Source organism: Dipodomys spectabilis, unplaced genomic scaffold (assembly GCF_019054845.1).
Source record: "Dipodomys spectabilis isolate Male_0828 unplaced genomic scaffold, ASM1905484v1 ptg000089l, whole genome shotgun sequence".
Classification (NCBI taxonomy): domain Eukaryota; kingdom Metazoa; phylum Chordata; class Mammalia; order Rodentia; family Heteromyidae; genus Dipodomys; species Dipodomys spectabilis.
This window is the reverse complement of record NW_024870766.1, coordinates 1,518,070-1,538,399: the sequence shown is the minus strand read 5'-3', so window position 1 is coordinate 1,538,399 and position 20,330 is coordinate 1,518,070. Positions and strand designations below refer to the sequence as shown.

Sequence of the window (20,330 nt, the reverse complement as noted above, 5' to 3'; positions counted from 1 at the left end):
GCAGTAGTTCTCTGAAGTATATTAGAGTCACTAATTCTTTAAGTGTCACCTGATACATCTTACCTTCTTTTTGTTTACCTTATTATAAGTAGATTTAATCACATATTCATTTTTAGCTTATTCATCAGAAACATACTATTTAATATACAGCACTATTTCTGATAAAAGATAGTTTCTAAGAATTATAAACTTAACATGATATATTGCATAACTGATTTTAGGTGCCAGGTATTACACTAAGTTTTTAGGCAACTTTAGTTCAGTTTTTTTAGATGGTAGGGAGGAAAAATTTTGATAAAAAGCAGCATATATTTTTAGTCTATATGTGAAATAATACAAGATTCAACAGGACATTTTTGATTGACAGGTTACAAGGCACTTGGATGAGACACAGTCCTAGTAATTGTTTTTAGTTTTGGCAAAAAAAATCATTTCAAAAGTTTAAGAATATCTTTGGAATAACTTTAAATAATATTCTTTATTGTTTCTCTGATCTTTTGAAAATTAAGACATAATTATTCCCACCACTAATTATTTGTTTCCTTAATCACATTGAATGATTGTTTTGATTTTTCCATGTGTTTTAAATTGAGGTGAATTAGCAAGGCTGTTTTGGCTAAATGATATTCTTAGCTAATATACTCCAGAGCTCTTTAGTCAAAACATGTCTATACATCATTCATGGTGTCAGCCCAGCACTGTGAATAGCAATTTTTTAAATTAGTAGTGGTTGGTAAATAAACAACAAAGTATATTTAATAAAATACAAAGTATTATTTAATAAAAGACGCAGGAAAAATGGTCCTATTTTAAATTGAAATAGTTTCTTGACAGAAAAGTAGAAGGTACTTTTTAAATTGTTGTTTATAATTAGAGGAAAAAGATTCTGTGAGCTTAAAGGCTTTAACAAAGCTTAGTGTAAGATTATAAGTGTTTAATTTAGAAAACATGATAAATTACCATTTTTTACTGTTACATTGGTATATGATAGCTACATATTAACTGACGATGTTTACTGTTGATATTAGTAATAGGATTTCTGATTTGGGAGTAGTGTGGGTTACTTTTAAAATTTGTAATCCATTTAACAAATGTATTCAGTTAAAATTTTACACAGAAAGTATACATGTCTTACATATAAATATATATGTACATATGTAAATATATGTTTCCATTCTCTAAATGCTATCTGATTTTGGAATGTCTTAATTTTGAAGAGATAGTTTATAATGACTATATTTTTAACTTTAAAGAAGACCCAAGAAGAAAATAAAGCACTAGTTTGGAGACCAGAGTGGTGGTGCTCATAAGTGACTTTTAGCCCCCACTTCAATGATCCTTGTTAAATGTCCATAAAACTGAGGATGTTGGGCCAGGGTGGCATGTATTTTGAAAGATACTTGGAAACAGAAACTGTAGACAGCCTTTCTGTTACTAATTTGTAGTTTTGCTGATAATTCCCTTTTGTACTCTTACATGAATTGGAGCTCATAAAGATCTAGGAATTTATCACACTGTCTCTGGTATAATCAACTACAGACTATATTCGTATAAATTGAAATAAAAAACATAGTAATACTATCAGAAGATTAAAAAAGCAAAGTAATCATAGCAAACCAGTCACAAATACTAGTCGGAGGAGCTATTCCAAGCTACTGGTCTCCTCTCACAAGTCTGTTGTATGAATGATATCATTGACTATGAGAGCAACTCCATCACTTGCTCAAGTTTTAATGGACAGTAATGGCAGAAGTGGGTTCAAATCTAAGCTGATTGACTTGACAGAACCTTCTTAACCATACACCACATTGGTTCTGCCTCTCTTCGTTGGCCTTCTCCTGCTTCTTTCCTAGTTAATTTTATATAATTTTATATTTACAAAAAAAAAAAAAGAAAATAGCTTGACAGTCAGCAGATGTAACCAAACTCAAAAATGCCCTTTCCTACTTACAGAAATCCAACTAGTATGGCTTAAAGGAGAGCTCGTGGGAATTGGTAACAAATCTGTATTTTATTATTTGGACTTCCATTTTCTCCTCTATGGGATTATGGAAAATAATAACTGCTTTTCTCATCTCAGGTGTTTTATGATTGAGTATACATAGCAATGTGATTTGACCCAAAATATGCAATAACCAAGTCCTCTTGTCTTTCCATTTACTTTCTCCAGCTGCAAGCGGCAGAGAATGAAAAAGTAAGGTGGGAACTTGAAAAAAACCAGCTCCAGCAGAACATAGAAGAGAATAAAGAAAGAATGCTGAAGCTGGAAAGCTACTGGATCGAGGCTCAAACATTATGCCACACAGTGAATGAGCATCTCAAAGAGACTCAAAGCCAGTATCAGGCCTTAGAAAAGAAATACAACAAGGCAAAGAAACTGATCAAGGATTTTCAACAAAAGTAAGCAGCTTCCGTACTAAAGAATAATTTTATGTGTGTCCAATGAAGGTTTTATATTCAAATGCTCCGTCACATTTAGTGGCATGAAAAAGATGATCTCAGGATTTTCTCTTTCAGAACTCATCACTAATTCTGGACTTAGTGATTATATTTTGAAAATTACTTTTATCATTTTTTACATGAGAGTAGGGTTGTATACAAACTTCTAACATTGCATACTAATCCCTAATATTTGCTTCCTAGTGTTTTGATTGATAGTTACTATTCAAACTTTGAATTTCTTTATTTCCTTGCGAACATTTCTGATTGAAGAGCAAGAAGCCCCCATTGAAGCTGTGAATAATGCCTTCATATGGGATATGGGATATGCAAAGGAACACTTGGAACCTAGGTCAGGCTACTTCAATGTGTGTCTACAGGATCAGTAACTGCAGACTTTCCCTCAGTGCATGCACTGTAAATATTGACCCAGCCAACTCCCTAAACACTCCTCTCCCCTTCCTCTGGCCTCTCTGCATTTCTCATTTGTTGGGGGAAAAAAATCACAAATGCTGTTCACTATAGTGTGACGCCATCACCACACTCAGCATTTGCCTTTCAGCAACTCTTTTCTGGGCTACAGCTGCTTTGCTTCTACCACTTACATTTGGGTGTAATGTTACAGGAAATGACCAGGAAGGTTTTTACTAGAGTTTTTTTTTTTTTAGGATTTTTTGTTTCAATTTGTTTTTGGCTAGCTAAAATAAAATATAATCTTCCATACCAAGCCTGAGAAGCTATGCCATTGCATCAGACTCCTCATACCTCTCTTTCCTGTCATGGAAATAATATTTTTAATGTTTAAAAGAGACTGCCATGAAAACCTTGTTGTTAAAAAGAAGGAAATTATTCCCTGGTACTGTGAATTCAGTGTATCACTGTTGTAACTTTTCACCAAAAAACATCATACCCAGTTCTTTTATGTAATAATTTTATAATAACATTTTCCAAATCTTTATATTCTGGTCTCAGCTTTCAGAATGGAGTTATTGCTCCTCCGTCTGTCCCACTTTGCAGTTTTAGGGCTCCAGATAAGAATGTTCACATTAATTACAATCAGATCTTTTATTTCTTTCTTAAGAGAACTTGACTTCCTCAAAAGACAGGAAGTAGAAAGGAAGAAACTAGAAGATCTGGAAAAAGCTCACATTGTGGAAGTTCAAGGCCTCCAAGTGAGGGTGAGTTGTATTTTCGAAGCTACCCGTGAGAGACCATTTGAATACTGGGAGCAGGGTGATGGATGAAGAGTTCATGAATGGATTTTTTTCCCCCCTAGATTAGAGATTTGGAAGCTGAGGTATTCAGACTACTTAAGCAAAATGGGACTCAAGTGAACAATAACAACAACATCTTTGAGAGAAGAACATCTCTGGGGGAAGTCTGTAAAGGAGACAGCATGGAGAATGTGGAGGTTGAGCATACATCTTGTCAGGATGGCCTAAGTCAAGGTTTGTTTAACCCAACCTCAAAAATAACTTAAAGACTGTGATTTGGGCTTGTCTCCTTTTTCTAGCCCACAGGTTCAAAGGTGGAAAATGCCTGCCTATTCTGAGAAATAAGTCTTATCACAGTGGGAGTCTGACTTTACCTTTTATCAAAATTAAATGCCTTCATATAAGCATTTAATAGAATCTCAACCTTGTGGCCATTAAAAATGAAAAGTATTGGAAATGTCTGTATTAAAATGAAACTCATGTCTAGACTTTTGAATCCATTCATTGCCAAAATGCCTTTGGACACCTCGAAAGGACAATTTAGCAACAACACTACTGTAACTGAGGAAATGTGTGACCTCAGGAAGATAACTTAACCTCTCTGGGTTGGCTTTACAATTCTTCCCTTCCCAGGAATGACCTAGTCTATGAGGCTCCCCCAAAAATGATTTTATTTGAATATATGGAATTATATACCTGGGACACTATATGATTAATGCCTTTTCTAAAAAAGGTCAGAAACCAAACTAATGTGGGCTTTTTTAAAAACCTTTTGAGTGTGTTAAAATGGATTGTAGTTTATTAAAAATATGTGTTCTTGCTGTGACACAGAATGCAATCAGTAACCCACAGCTTTCTGTTACTATCCAATTCTTTCCATTTAGAAAGCTATATCTTGTCAAACCTGTAGCTAATGGTATTTATTAAACTATATGACTGCGGAAGATCAGCGAGTTGTTCTATTAACATGCTGATTTGGATCTAAACTTTGTATTTCTTCTGAACGCTTTTTCCATTCTATGCCATCCGTTTTGCCACATAATTTCCAGTTTCCCTAGCAACACTGTTGGTCCCCTGTGAGGTGGGGAGACTACTAATTCTTAGTGAAACCAGTCCCCACTTGTGCAATAGAGGTGGAATTCGTCCTTGCACACTGGTGGCACACAGAGCCGAAGGTGTTCCTCTAGCAGTGTTGCCAAGCAGTCAGTAACAAATCTCCTTGAATTTCAATTGCTTGATCACATAAACTCAAATAGTCTGGTCAGGAGCTAGATAGAATGCTCTGGAAAACACCTTTCCAAATTGATCCTTTGCTTCTGTTGCTAGGGAACGCAGAAGAACCAGAGGCTTAGCAAAGAGAGGGAGGCTGTGGACTTCCTCACACAATCTTTCAGCATTGAAAGACATCCCACCTCCTTTCGTAGTACCGTGGGTCCCAGGCTTGCAGTGTCCTCTGCTTCAGCTCCCACGACTACCCAGTTCTCACCTCCTTTCCAAGATCGCGAGTGTTAAGATGAGGGCTGTAGCAAGCTTGGGGCCTTGAGGTAGCTCAGATAGCAGCAGAAGGACTGTCAGTTACAGGTTAATGAAATACTGGAACAGAAAGAAACGGTGAAAGAAGAGAAGATGAGGAGGCAGGAAGGAGGAAAGAACTTAAGGATCAGTTTCATCATGTGGGTCTCTGTTCTTCTGGAACAGAGCTCCCTGATTAGGGCTGGATAATTATGTGGCTCTCAATATTGAATTTTTTGAAGCCATGTAAAAACTTAACACAGTTACAATAACTCTCAGTTGATGTAAGGGTTTTTCATTTTTATTTTATTTACTTTTTTTTAATGTCAGTCCTGGGGCTTGAACTCAGGGCCTGGGTGCTGCCTCCGAGTTTTTTTGCTCAAAACTAGTGCTCTACCACTTGAGTCACAGCTCACTTCTGGCTTTGTGGTAATTTATTGGAAATAAGAGTCTTACAACTGGGTGCCCGTAGCTCACATTTGTAATCCTAACTACTTAGGACGTTGAGATCTGAGGATCCCAGTTCAATGCCAGCTCAGGCAGGAAAGCTCATGAGACTCTTACCTCCAATAAACCACTAGAAAATTGGGAGTGGTGCTGTGGCTCAGGTGGTAGAGTGCTTGCCTTGAGCTGAAGAGCTGAGGGACAGTGCCCAGGCCCAGAGTTCAAACCCCACGACCGACAAAAAAAACACAAAAGTCTCATGTCACAGACTTTCCTGCCCAAACTGGTTTTGGACTGCAGTCCTCAGATGTCAAGCACCTGAGTAGCTGGTTGACAGGCATGAGCCACTGGTGTCCGGCTTATAATGATTTCTGATGGAAAAAAGAAAGGCCCTATGCTTAAGATGGTGCTTCTTCTTCTTTTTTTTGCAATAGTGCTATTTTCTGTCATAAATTAGCTAGACAACCTTTATGATGGTGCCAATGTCTGTATCTGAATTCTTTTACCTAAGATCAGAGATTAATATCTTTTATTTATTCAATAAATGCAACATAGAAGTAATATATTAAAGAACATATATCGTAATTAATGGAAGCTTTAATCAATTAAAAAAATAACCGCAAACAAAAAGCAGATTCTAGATGGATCTTGTTTTTTGATCCAATCTGCTATTCTTCTTCTTTTGATTGGAGAATTGAGTTCACTAATGTTTAGGTTTATTATAGAGAGATGTGTCATGTTTCCTGCCATTTTCTTGATTTTCTGTATTTTGTTTTATTCCTCTTCCTGTGTTTACTAAATTGATCTCCTAGTGATTTTCATCTGATGTGTTTCTTTGATTCTGATGGATTTCTTCAGATTGTATTCCTTCCTGTAGAATTCTTTGTAATGCTGGTTTTTATAATAGTTTTTAGTAGAATCTCAAATTGATTTTTTTCTTTAGGCATTTCTTTCCTTCTTCTAATTTATGGGACTACCAGATATAAACTTACCAAGCCCAACTACTAGCTAGATGAACTCTACACTACTGTGAAATTTTATAATTATCATTGATCTTAATTCATTTATAACTCTCCAGGGTGTACAAACTATGGAAACCTTTCCTTGTAAGTTAAGAAAGTTTTAATTAATTTCAACTAATAGTAAGTTACCACTTATGGTACAGTGCACTACTTTATATGGATGTCATTTTTATCAACTATTACATTTTTTTTTTTTTTTTTGTCGGTCGTGGGGCTTGAACTCTGGGCCTGGGCGCTGTCCCTCAGCTCTTCAGCTCAAGGCTAGCACTCTACCACTTGAGCTACAGCGCCACTTCTGGTTTTCTGGTGGTTTATTGGAGATAGGAGTCTCACAATCTCTCCTGCCCCGACTGGCTTTGAACCACGATCCTCAGATCTCAGCCTCCTGAGTAGCTAGGATTATAGGCGTGAGCCACCAGCGCCCGGCAAAGGGTTGTTTTTTTTGTTTGTTTGTTTTTTTTTTTTTAACTGTATTTTTTTTGTCTTTTCTTTTTTGGTACTGGGGATCGAACCCAGGATGTTGCACTTGCTAGGCAAACGCTTTGCCACTGAGCTACATCCCAGCCCTCAACTATTACATTTTTTAAAATAGGTTTTTAGAGGTAGATTTAAAGGACATATTTACAGGATAGATGATTTTTTTTAAGATTTCTTCTATTTCAGGATAGATGATTTTTAAAACCTAAATAGTTCTAAGTGAAATAAATAAAAACAAATCTGTATTTATGACATGAAGAGACACTAAAACAGAGTGAAAACACTGACAGTATCAAGAAATTTAAGTATCCAATGAAAGAATTATACTGAAACTGTATTACATTAAAAATGAAGGCCAGAGGACAACAGAACAATATCTTCAAAATACTTAGAGAAAATAACTGTCAATCTATTTATTTAGCAAAAAAATGTCCTTAAAAGCTGGAGGCCTGTAATCCTAGCTACTCAGGAAGTTGAGATCTGAGGATTGCATTTGGAAGTTAGGCAGGGCAGGAAAGTCCGTGAGACTCTTATCTCCAATTAACCACTATAAAGCCAAAAATGGAGCTGTACCCCACATAGTAGAATGTTAGCTTTAAGCTAAAATGCTTAGGTACAAAACCCAGATCCTGAGTTTAAGCCCCAGGACTGGCAAAAAAAAAAAAGTGTCTTTAAAACTAAAATAGAAAGCTGAGACTAGTGGTACCTGACTGTAACTCCAGCACACAGGAGGCAAAGGAAGTTAGGATTGTAAGTTTGAAGACAGCCTGGACTACAAAGAAAGACACTGTCTCAACAAAACAAAAATAAAATTATATAGACAGAAGTACATTTCAGATAAGAAAATCCCAAGAATTTTCTAGGAAGCCCTTAGAAAATGTCTAAAAGATGTACTTCAGAGGGAATAAAAATGATTCAAAGATGATCTCAAGGCTCAAGATAGGTTGTTGAGGAAAACCAGTTACATTGAAAACTGTTAAAATATCCTAAGTTAAACATTAGCAAGCCAAATCCAGAAATGTAATTTAAAAATATAATTTATCATGACCAACTTGTATCTATGCAAGAACATAATGTTGACTTAACATTAGAAAATCTCATAATTCACATATTAGCCAGAAGAAAAATGAACGCAATTATCTCCATGGGTAAAGATAAACATTTAATAAAGTTTAATACTGATTCATAAATAATAAATTCTATCTAACTAAAACTGTGGAGAAACTTCCTTACTTCAATAATGGGAATTTAGCCGAAGTCTCCATCAAACATCATATTACATGAAATCAAGAATTAATTTAAAAATTAAAAATGCTTTTAATATTTCACCACTAAGTGTACTATTGCCTCTTATTCTATACTAACCTAGGGGTCCTGGTAAGAACTACCCGATATGCAAAAGAAATGATTTGAAAGAAAGGCACAAAGTCGCCATTGTTCTCTGATTTCCTGAATATTTTCTGAATAAATGAAAACATTCAAAAGTCATAGAATTTAGTAAAATAAGAATCATTTAAGAATCACTTCTTCCCTTATTTTCTCCCAGTTTTCTCCTCCTTAAAGCCCCCTCCCCCTTCTCCAACAACTTGTTTAGTTCCTTTTCAACAGTGTCTAGTGTCACTGCTGCATTTGTTCACCCTTTGTCCCACCATTTCTGTGTTCTCCTTCCCCTCCACAAACAGATAAACATATACAAGACAAAGCATACAGAAATCAAAAACAGCAACAAAGGAGAAAAAAAGAAAGGTATTCATTATCTGACTTATGTAACTGTGACCCCTCTGTACAGTGTCTTTACAATAAAAATAGTTCTTTAAAAAAAAGAATCAGTTCAAACAACAAGAGAATGTATTATGCTAACAAGATCCAATTTAACATTATAATGCAGAGAGAGCTAGAGCAGAATTCAGCAAAGCATGCTCAAGGCCCTCAGAAAGGAAGACAATGAAGAGCTATGTAATAGGAGGAGAAAGCTAGCCTTAGGATTTTAACATTTCTGAGGCTTAATTAAACTACAATTTCAATCAGAATTAAAAAGACATTTTTAAGAAATGGCCTTTAGAATTGGGTGTGATATTTCCTAAATGTGTATGGACAAAAAATTTGGCCCAAGACAGTCACGATATCGCCAAGGAAGAATAAGATGACCTATTCTTCCAAATATCAGCATTCATTATGAAGCAAAAATGAGCAAGGTGGTGGGTCTCTAGCACCTGGCAAGTAAATCAGTGAAGCAGAATAAAGTCCAGACTGATAAATCTGTGTCACTGTGGCAGTGGGATGTACCTGCAGCTGTGGACAGGATGGCCTCATGCATGGTTCTGGGAAACTTGACCATCTGTGCCTTCTGAAAACAATAAAATCACACCCCACCACACATCATAATGAAACAATCTCCAAAGGTATTAAACCTCAGATACTAAAGGCAATACTTAAAGCTTTTGTAAGAAAATATAATATGTGCATGATATCTTCAAGTATAAAATTCCAAAACATAGGAAAATTTTGTTAATTTGGCCACAATAAGGTCTAGAAAAATCTAATTTTCCAAAGACCCTGTAAAGGGCATGGATAGAGAAGCCAAATAGTGACAGAAGAAAACTGTAGCACATATAATGTATTACAAAATATTACCACTGAGAATATGTTAAGGCCCCACACCAATCAGAAGAAGACACAACTAAGAATAAAAACTAAAACTAAAAACTAAGAATAAAAAAATGGACAGAACACATAAGCAGTTCACAAAAGGGAAAACCCAATGGTTAATAAATAACATAAATGCTCACTCTCATTAGCAATAATAATATAACTAGAAAATACAAAATTTCACAATAACATGATAGCTAGCGTATGGGGAGGAGGGAGAAAAGGAAAAATCATAGAAGTATTTTGTTAAAATAGTATGGTATTAAGCAGTAAAAGGGAGGATGTGCAAATTACGTAGCCCAACAAGTTCACTTTGGAGTATATATTCACCTTCTAGGAACTCTTGCCATTTGCACCAAAGACATATCCAAATGTTCACCACTGGGGCTGGAGATGTAGCTCATGGTAGAGCACTTGCCTAGTGTTTTCACAGTTATGGTTCACTCCCCAGTGCCACCCAAAACAACAATTAAATCACTGCAAAAGCATTCATTATAGCTGCATTTTAAACATGAATTATTTTCACCATACCCTTCAACATACAGGTAGGCAAAACTCAAACTTTCAATTCACAGATTATGTACAAATCATTACCAAATGTATAAAAGCTTAGAAGAAAGCAAAACCAATCAATGTATTCTTTAGGAATACATTTGTATAATGACTAGGAGAAGGGGAGAGGGTACCGTTGGAAATAAGGCATAGAAGGAGCTTCAGAAAAACTAGGCTTGATGGAGGTGCCTAAGAACATTTTTCTTTTCCATGTGACATATGCTCTGTACAAACAAACTATTTTAAAGTCAAATTTTTGAAGTAAAGAAAATGGAAGGTAACTGGCAAAACTACTGAAGAATATTAGGCTTTAACTATTTGTGTAAGCTTTGTTGAAGAGAAAGACACGTACCCAGCCAGGCATTTATATCAATAGGGAGGTTCTGGAAGTCATTGGACTGCTTTAAGAAAACTTTTCATCCTTGTTGTTCTTTTGTTTTTCCTCTTGAGCCTCAATGCATGTGATTCAGATACCTGTAGATTGAGGCCACCCTAGACCCTTAACTCTCTCTCTATAGATTTATTTCCTGATAGAGTTCATGAGTGCATTAAGCATTCACCTTTAGCACTGGAGCCTAGGATTTTAAAGTAAGGTTAAAAGGCATGATTAAAGCCTAAACTCATTAAAAGAACAGCCATTAAAAGGAAAGTGAATGCTTGTAGTACTTTATCTGGAACGTTCCACACAATATCATTAGACTCAGAGCAATGAGGTAATTATCCCAAGTTGTCACATTGGTTAGTTCAAAACTGGGGTAGGCAGTAATTCTGGAGTAGACTCAAGCTTTTAAAAATCATACATGCAGATATAATTTTCTTAGGAAGTTTATAATTTTTACTTTTTCTGCACAAATTTATTATTTTAATTTAACAAACCAATAATTTTGACTGTAAAATATCATTGAATGTCACTAATTAAAAAGTGAGCATTTCCTAGAAAATCACTGTGGAAAAATGTAATGAACAAGCCAAATGAATGAGAAATCAATATTTATTGATTACTTTCTGGCATATCATTAAAGCCAGTATCTCTCTTCTTACAAAAAAAAAAAAAGCACCTAAATTGCCTGTCTACTATTGTGCAAATTTTGAATCTGTCCAAATAGAAACCACTAAAACTTCTTTTACTTGATGAGACATTTAAAAGGAGATATATGTTGAAACAATGGTTGTCTTTGCTTCATTTTTCACTGTCTTCCCAAGGCCTTCAAATCCTTAAATCATACCAAAGTATACAGTAGTATCAAAAGATAGCCAACAAGTGTGCCAGGGGTATGGATCAAATAGTAATGTGCTTTCCTAACATGCCGGAAGCCCCAGGTTCAATCCCCAGTTACCCCCTCCACCACTACACACACACACTTAAAAAGAGACATTTTAGCTATTGTAGTAGAGGACACATTGTTTTGTCAAAATGAGCTTTAAGTACATTTTCTGTTCATTTTTGGAAAAGCGGACTACATGGTATTTTGCTTTGGCTTTAGAATTTTCCCTTCTTTTAATAGGACTATAAGACAGATTCTGATCTTCAGGAAGAAAAGATGATTTTAACCCACATGGGATCATTCCTTTTAAGGAAACTTTATAAGACAACTATGTTCCAAAGTATGTCTTCCATTAGGTGTATGGTATGGTTGACCAGGGAATTTTAATCACATAGATTGGAAGGGGAGCTTATAGTGCAGCTGGAAGAAAACTGACTAAAAGAAAAGTTCAGGAAGTTGGAGTAGAAAAAGGATCTAAATAAGGAAGATGGCGCCATACAGTGTGGCTTGTCCCTGCAGTGCTGCCCTGGGCTCCTATGGACATTTTCCTTAGGAGATCTAGTGGAGATCTCATAAAGAGAATATGATCAGCCACGAGGGTTTAAGCATCTGGAAAATTAAAACTGAAGCAAATAAATTATCAGGAATTGGGATCAGAAATTTCTCCTCTGTGTATGGTTCTAAAAAAATGTACCAGCTACATTGGATCAGTAGATACAGTACCCAAAATACTTAGATCTTTTCCTTTTTTAAAAATTAATACCAGAAATCAAGTTGTGAGTGTCTGAGTTCTTTTAGGTGAACATGAAATAATTTGTTTATATGGCATGGTAATTATGTCCAAGAACTATAACAAAATGTTATTCTAAGGAAACATCAGAATATCAGCACACTGAAAAGTATTGCTTGTAAGGTTTTAGATCAGTGGTTTTGAACACCCAAAAAGTAATTCAGACATTTATTTTAGTTTAAAATTTATGTTTGATTTATTCAGGTGACATGATTGAAAGCCTACTTCTTTAATTTTTTTAATTTGGCTTGCAAATTGCTGTTAATGGATTTTTAAATCATATTTAGTTCCTTATTTATACACTTAGCTAATTAAACACCTACGTGCATTTAAAATTGAATATATTTGTTATATTTGATTTTCTACATAAGTATTGTTGGTAGATTTATAGTCTTCCTAAGTACTTAAGAAATTCTTATACATTTTCTCCAAGTATACTTACAATTACTTTGGGCTCTAAGTTTTCTTCAGTTTCTAATGCTATATTTAACTAAGTCTTCTCATGGTTTAAAGGTACTTTTGTATTTAGGAACACAACTCTCATATTAGGTAGTTGTATTTACTTTCAACCAGAGACATGAGAGCTGAATTCTTCCTGCACTAATCAAGGAAGCTTTTATATTACAATATGTAATTATTGGGGTCATCTACTTAGCATGCTTCAAGTTACTAATAGAGAGACTTTTGACTGGGAAACTGATTAATTCTTGAAGGCAGCCTGAATTAAAATGCAGATGCTTGTCAGTGATTGTAGTGTCAATGACACCACAGTGTCAAGAAGAGAACATTACATATCCTGCCTCCCATACCCAATTATGCACATGGCCTCTTGGTGGCGTTCTCCCCGAAGGCTGCAAGATCTAACCACTCTGTTGTTTGATTAGATTTTATATTTCCTTGGCTTTTCGACTCTACAGATCTCTCTCTATCAGAATCTAAAGATGGATGGTAATGAAAGACTTGCACAATACTTAAGTGCCCTTTCCTAGTGTCCAAATCTAAATGCTGCATCTTTCAGTATGTTCAGAAATCAAGCACTTGTACAATTGTCAAATGATATGTCATTTGTTTTTCTGGGGCAGCTAATACCTCTGTGGGAGTCTGGTGGCATTACTGAAGAGTCACTCTGGAAATATAGACAGCAAAATTTGGACCCCTGCAGGAGCTTAGCTTGATCTCATGCAAAAGATGGCTAAGTTGGATACTGAGTTGCATCAGGAAAATATTGCACTAAAACAAATAACCAAATTAGATTTCAAAGACCATACAGATACTTTTCAGATTGTATTTATGGGTAAAGAACCGGTAGGAAAGAATGCTTCAATATTCCTTCAGCCATTACCAAATGAAATAATTCATACCAAAATGTCAATCTAATTCAAAGAATCTACTTTTATGAAGTGGTAAGAAATTCTCTTCCTAGAAAATTCCATAAATACTAGGTGGAGTACAAAACAGAGCAGCTTTTAATGACTGCAAAGAAATCAACTACAACTGAATTCAGGATGAAAGTTGCCTATAGGTAGGTTCCTAACCAAAATGCTGTTTTAAGATGACACACAGTTATGTAACATGGTCTCATGATATTTGATTCAATACATCTTCTTGATACAATCCTGGAAGCCAAGCCATAGGGCTTTATTTAGGTCACATCATCTGGCAGTCAGCCAAGGCAAGGAACAGTCACCCTAGATGTAATGGAAGAGGAGCCTTCTCAGTATCGTGGATTTTGACATTTCCTGGGCTCATATTAATATCTGGAATTAGAAATTCTAAAATGACATAGCTAATTAAGTTAGAATGGATTTGAGGTGGTTCTAAATGAAAATGTGCTAAATATGTGTTTCCCCCTTTTTAAATTAATTGTAATTACACAAGTAATATATAAGTGCAGAAACTCACATAAAACAAAATACACATGCAAAAACAGAAGTAACACAATAAGTGTCATTTAACCCACAACGCCTTATCTAATGATCTAGTGGGAAAAGATATCTTTCCATATTTTCTATGCAATTACATGCATGCATTTACCATTAGAAAATACATCCAAGTGTTACTGTTATTTCTAAATAGTTTCATGAAGTGCAAGTTGTTCAACAGCTTATTTTACTCATGTGTAGCTCATCGCTTCTTGTCAGCAAATAGAGACAGTTATTGAATATATATTATCTAATTCTCTTCTAAGCACTTTTGATCTATTAATGCATTTAATCTTCATAACAATACAGTGACTATGTTATGTCATTATCACCCTCATTTTGCAGTTGAAGATCCTCACCACAGGACCTCTGAGAAGCTAGATAAATAGCCCAATTTTTGTGGCATAGTAGCTAGTAGATTCTATTCAAGAAAGATTTAACTCAGGTCTACTCCTCTCTCTGAGCTGCTTAAACCCACCTCCTGAATGCACGATGTACCAACCCAAATCCCAGCAGGTCCATCTTTTATGAACTTGTAATGACTGTGAATAATATGCAGATACTGCTTAAGTTTTGAAATGCCACCAAGTGCTTCATTGTATTCAGTATTTCAGTTGACAATAGCAGCAGCGAGGGATGGCTGGTTTTGAGGGGGATAATGCACATCACGATGCACAGGGACCCCATTGTTATGCTGCTCCATTCCCCTCACTCCCTCGCTGCCTGTATCTGATCCTGGGGCCGCATTCCATTTACGTCAAAAATAACGTCAATCCCCTGAAAGAAACTGAATGACTCACAGCATTGCTGTGGGGAGCTGGTCCCTGTATAATATGATATATAACATCCTAATTTCATAGAGCATTTTTCATAACAGCTGCTAAAATCATAATCAAATCCATTATATTCTTTTAGAGGATCCAATTTAAAGCAATATTGAAACTCATCTGAAAATCCAGGTGAGGTGGTGTGCCACCCACTGCATGCTGCTCTGTCATTAGCTCCTGTGTGTCTCCTCTGAATGTATCTGTCTATATTTATTTATGTAGTTAAGTCTTCCCTTTTGTATTTCTAGCTACTATTGAGTCAGAGGTAGTCTGTTTCACTGACTGGAGGTTCTGAAAGAATAAGAGTCTGTGTGACTCTTAGCCCCAATTTACCACCAATAAAAGTGGAAGAGGCAGAGGAAGAAAAGGAAATTTTCTCCTGACCCTATGGACAACAAAACAAGATACCCTGAAGAGAAGAGGGAAAGGAAGAACTGAGGCTTGGGGTTTAGGGACATTGTTGTATTGTGCACTAACAGCTCTGGGAGGAATGAATGACAGCCAAGTGTAGCACATCACTTTGAAACATTGTGTGACTAGGGTCTTTCCTGCCCTGTTGCCATTTCCAAAATTGACAGCTACATTTTTTTCTTTTGGGGGTAAGAATCTTATTCCTGGGATATGTACAAAGCAAGTGTTGGTGTTATTTACTTTCCGATGTTACATACTTTTGCTAATATGCAAATAGCCCTGGACATGTATTTTTTGTTTAGTGCAGAAGGTAAAATCATAAACATTTAGGGAGGTAGAAGTGAAGTTTACTTCCAGACATGAAAGTGACCTTCTAGAAAGAGCCTAAGCCATAGCAGACGTCTGAACTCTATCCAGTCTGTACCACCGATAGGTTCAAGTGAGTAATCTTGTTTGAGCATGAACACTCTTAACATGAGAGATAAGGATAGAGTAGAATGTAGAACCCCAAGGTTCTATTGAGTTATCACATCTGATACTTAAATTGAATGGATGGAAAAAGATAGCATATAGTTATGTGTGCTGACACATATGGGCTCAGTTCCTCTAGCTAATGGTCCCAAGGATACTACTTGCTGTGTCTTTTGGTAATTGCTTCTAGTTTTTTCCTGGTTTCTAGTTTTTTCTGGTTCTTTTAGAAAATTTCTTTCTAGAAATGAAAGTATTGGTTCAGTCAATTAAGTATATAGTTCAGTCAATGCTACAAACACTGCTATAAATATAGTGGCTCTGATTCTTGCTTTCAGATAATCAGAAATTGTTAATTGGCTGGCTACTGGTGGCTCACACCTATAATCCTAGAAGCTCTGGAGGATGAAATCTGAGGATCATGGTTCAAAGCCAGCCAGGGCAGGAAAGTCTGTGAGACTCTTATCTTCAATTAACCACCAAAAATGAAGAGGAAGACAGAAGTGGGGCTGTAGCTCAAGTGGTAGACCACTAGCCTTGAGCAAAAAAGCTCAAAAGGGGCTGGGAATGTGGCTCAGTAGCAGATTGCTTGCCCAGCATGCATGAAGGCCCTGGGTTTGATTCTCCAGTACCACATAAATATAAAAGGCCAGAAGTGGCGCTGTGGCTCAAGTGGTAGAGTGCTAGCCTTGAGCAAAGGAAGCTCAAGGACAGTGCCCAGGCCCTGAGTTCAAATCCTAGGAATGGCAAAAAACAAAAAAAAAACCCCAAAACTTGAAAAGACAGTATATGGGCCCCGAGTTCAAGCCCCACCACTAACACAAAAAATAAAAATGTAAAAAGAAATTGGTAATTGCATAAAGTTTGTTATTGCCACTTGAATATTGAACTCAAAGTGCTGCTTTTCAGACTTCAGCATCTTTAGTAGATCTAATTCCGTGTGTGTGCTCAAGCAGTTTGCGTCTGATCACTGATGCAAAACCAAAGATACCATGTTGATATTTTGGACAGTCTGACAGTAGCAGTAGGAGCTCCTTAGTAGTAATGGAATCATGAGTTTCAGAATATATTCTTTGCATTCTGAAGCCCTGCTCACAAGTCACTGTCCTTTTCCTCCACTTTATTTGTAAGTAGCAATGATGGAGAAGCTACTGCAGTGCTGAATGAGGGAAGATCCGCTCTTTCTTCAAGGGCCATGACTGGATTGCAAAGGAATTGTGTTTACAAAGGTGGAGGCACTTCCTCCTTTTTGTCACTTAGTAGCCAAAGTTGTTTTTAAATAAATGATGCATGAAATCACCTGATGAGAAGTAATTTGTTCTGTAGTTGTAGAAATGTCTTCCCTTTTTTCCTGTATTCCAAGAAAAAAATATATGGAAGATTAATGATTATATTCATGAGTAACTCACTGAACTTCGAATTTTCTACACTGGCAATGTGATTTAATAACCTAATACCTTGATCTCTAATGATATTAAAATGGTATTAAAAGCAGTGGCTTTTTTCAACACTAGATAAATTGGAGTGGATAGCTCATAGCCTAGGAGTCAATATAATCATGAGAGTTTATCCACTAACTAGCTATATAGATGAGGGTAAGTGACTTGAATTTTCTGAGCTTTAGGAGAGATTAAAAATATGCTTGCTTGGTGTCTTTTTTTTATTGTGAAAATACTATACAGAAGAGTTATAATCACATGAACAAGGTAATGAGTACATTTCTTTTTTTTACATTTAAAAAAAATTATTATTATGGTGAAAATACCATACAGAGGGGTTACAATTACATGGGCAAGATAGTGACTACATTTCTTATCAAGCATTGTTGCCTCCTCCTTTGTTTCCCCATACCATACCATCCCTTCCCCTCTCCACTCCCCACCTCCACACCCTCTACCCCGCCAAAGTTGTAAAGTTCATTTTTCGAAATAGCATCTTGTACATGCAATGGGTCAACCTGTATCCCTATTTAAACAATTTGTTTTTTTTCCCTTCCACTCCCCAAATTATACCAACATTAGATACAGTGAAAATAGGTTATACCATGGGGGAGGAACATACAAAACAACAAAAAAAATCACATGGTACCTTATATATACGTTAGAAACAATAGCAAGAAAGAAAAAAACATTTGAGTCCTTATCTTGAGGTTCATTTTGCTTTAACATCATCTTATCTACCTTTTCTGCTTGTCTCATATATATACTACTTATTGCAAATGAGGGAAACCATGGGACCTATGTTTCTTTGGGTCTGGCTTACTTCACTTAATATAATTTTCTCCAAGTCTTTCCATTTTCTAACAAATGGGGCAATGTCATTCTTTCTGATGGAGGCATAGAATTCCATTGTGTATATATACCACATTTTCTTGATCCATTCATCTACTGAGGGGCATCTGGGTTGGTTCCATATCTTAGCTATGGTAAATAATGCTGCAATAAACATAGTTGTCCTGGTAGCTTTAGTATGGTCTTGTTTGTGATCATTTGGGTAAATGCCCAAATGTGGGATTGCTGGGTCTTAGGGGAGCTCTATGTGGAGTCTTTTGAGGAACTTCCATATTACTTTCTAAGTGGTTGAACAAGTTTACACTCCCACCAATAATGCAGTAGGGTTCCGTTCTGTCCACATCCCCTCCAGCATCTGTTATTATTAGAGTTCTTGAGTATAGCCACTGAGGTGGTATCTCAGTGTTGTTTTGATTTGCATTTCTTTTATGGCTAGAGAAGTTGAGCATTTCTTTATGTGTCTCTTAGCCATTCTTATTTCCTCTTCAGAGAAGTTTCTCTTTAAGTCTTTAGCCCACTTATTTATTGGGCAGTTGTTTCTTTGAGGATTTGTTGTTGGGGGATTTAGTTTTTTGAGTTCCAGGTTTATTTTAGATATGAGACTCTTGTCTGTTGCATGGCTAGTGAAGATCTTCTCCCAACCCATGGGCTTTCTATTGATCTTCCTAGCTATGTCCTTTGCCATACAGAAGCTCTGCAACTTCATGCAATCCCATTTGTCCAACCTTTCTATGATGTGTTATGTTTCTGGGTCTCTATTAAGAAAATTTTGGCCTGTACCAAGGAGACCTAGGGTTTCTCCTTTGCTTGGTGTCTTATTGGGCTCTAATAAGAAACAAATGAGGTGGTGTATGTGCTAGGGCTTTGTGTCATAGAGCAGTCAGTCCTCACAGAAGACAGAAAAGATATAAAACATGTATTAGTACTGTTGTCTATATGGTGTTCGTAGTATATATGTAAACAGAACTTGTAAGGTTGACTTTTTCCCAATTATCACAAGGAATGAACTCTTAAAGTGTAGCTGCAAATATAGATTTTATTGGAAGCAGGAAATTAAAGTGGTGAAGATTGTTTTTCCTCCACTGCATATAAATAATAGAGTACAAATTAGAAAATACCTAGTTGTTCTTTGTATGTTCTAGAAGAATATTTTTCTAGAAGAATATTTTTCTAGGCATTCATTCTTCATTTGAGTATAGGAAAGAAAATCAAAACATTCTGTAAATACTATCACGCAATGGATGTATCTCCTGGGGAAAAATGTATTTAATTTTATTTGTTAGAACCAAAAGTCAAATGCTCAGTTTCCTACAGTAGAGGCATAGTCTGAGGCATATGTGGTTTGGGTTTGATGACATACTTTCTACAGGTCTTATTATTACACAACTTTCTGCAAATGTGTTTTTTGCTTGTTTTTCAATAACTTAAATCCAGATGCACTTGTTAACCCCTTGAAAGTGACCGTTTTAATGAAAAGATAAAATAGGGTTCATGAGCTAACAATTTTATTTCTTTTTTAATTTTTATTATTGTGAAAATACCGTACAGAGGGGTTACAATTACATGGGCAAGGTAATGAGTACATTTCTTATCAAGCATGGCTGCCTCCTCCTTTGTTTCCCCTTCACATCCAACAAAAGAATAGATATAAGAAGTACTTACAGTTCCACTAAATACCAGCAAGCACACTTTTCTCCAACTGGCACCTACAATAGCCATGTTCATGGGTAAACTGTTAACACTAGGGTCTTGATTTAGATTCTGGGCAGCAAAATCAAAGTCTGGTAAGAGCCAGACTAATGAGAACCACATTAATCCCTCCTTGTAGCCTTTCCTCATTCATTTGTGTGTGTGTGTGTGTGTGTGTGTGTGTGTGTGTGTGTGTGTGTGTGTGTGTGTGTGTCCTGTCCTCTTTAGAGTCTCTCCCCCTACCCTTCCCTGCACTAAGGCTTAAACTCAGGGCCTTGAGCTTGCTAGACAAGTACTCCACTTGAGCCATGTTCCTAGGCTTTTTAAATTTTAGCTATTTAGTTATTTTTTTCAGACA

At 36.1% G+C, this 20,330-nt stretch overlaps 1 protein-coding gene across 6 annotated transcripts in view; it reads left to right on the top strand.

The window, feature by feature from the left end:
- Ppp1r9a (protein phosphatase 1 regulatory subunit 9A) overlaps positions 1-20,330 on the top strand; it is a 259,763-nt gene that overhangs the window by 213,335 nt on the left and 26,098 nt on the right. For all 6 annotated transcript variants that reach the window (XM_042684754.1, XM_042684758.1, XM_042684756.1 and 3 more), the window contains 3 exons: positions 2,171-2,400; positions 3,521-3,617; positions 3,716-3,887. In XM_042684754.1, the coding sequence (XP_042540688.1) occupies positions 2,171-2,400; positions 3,521-3,617; positions 3,716-3,887 (499 nt within the window). The remainder of the gene's footprint in view (positions 1-2,170; positions 2,401-3,520; positions 3,618-3,715; positions 3,888-20,330) is intronic.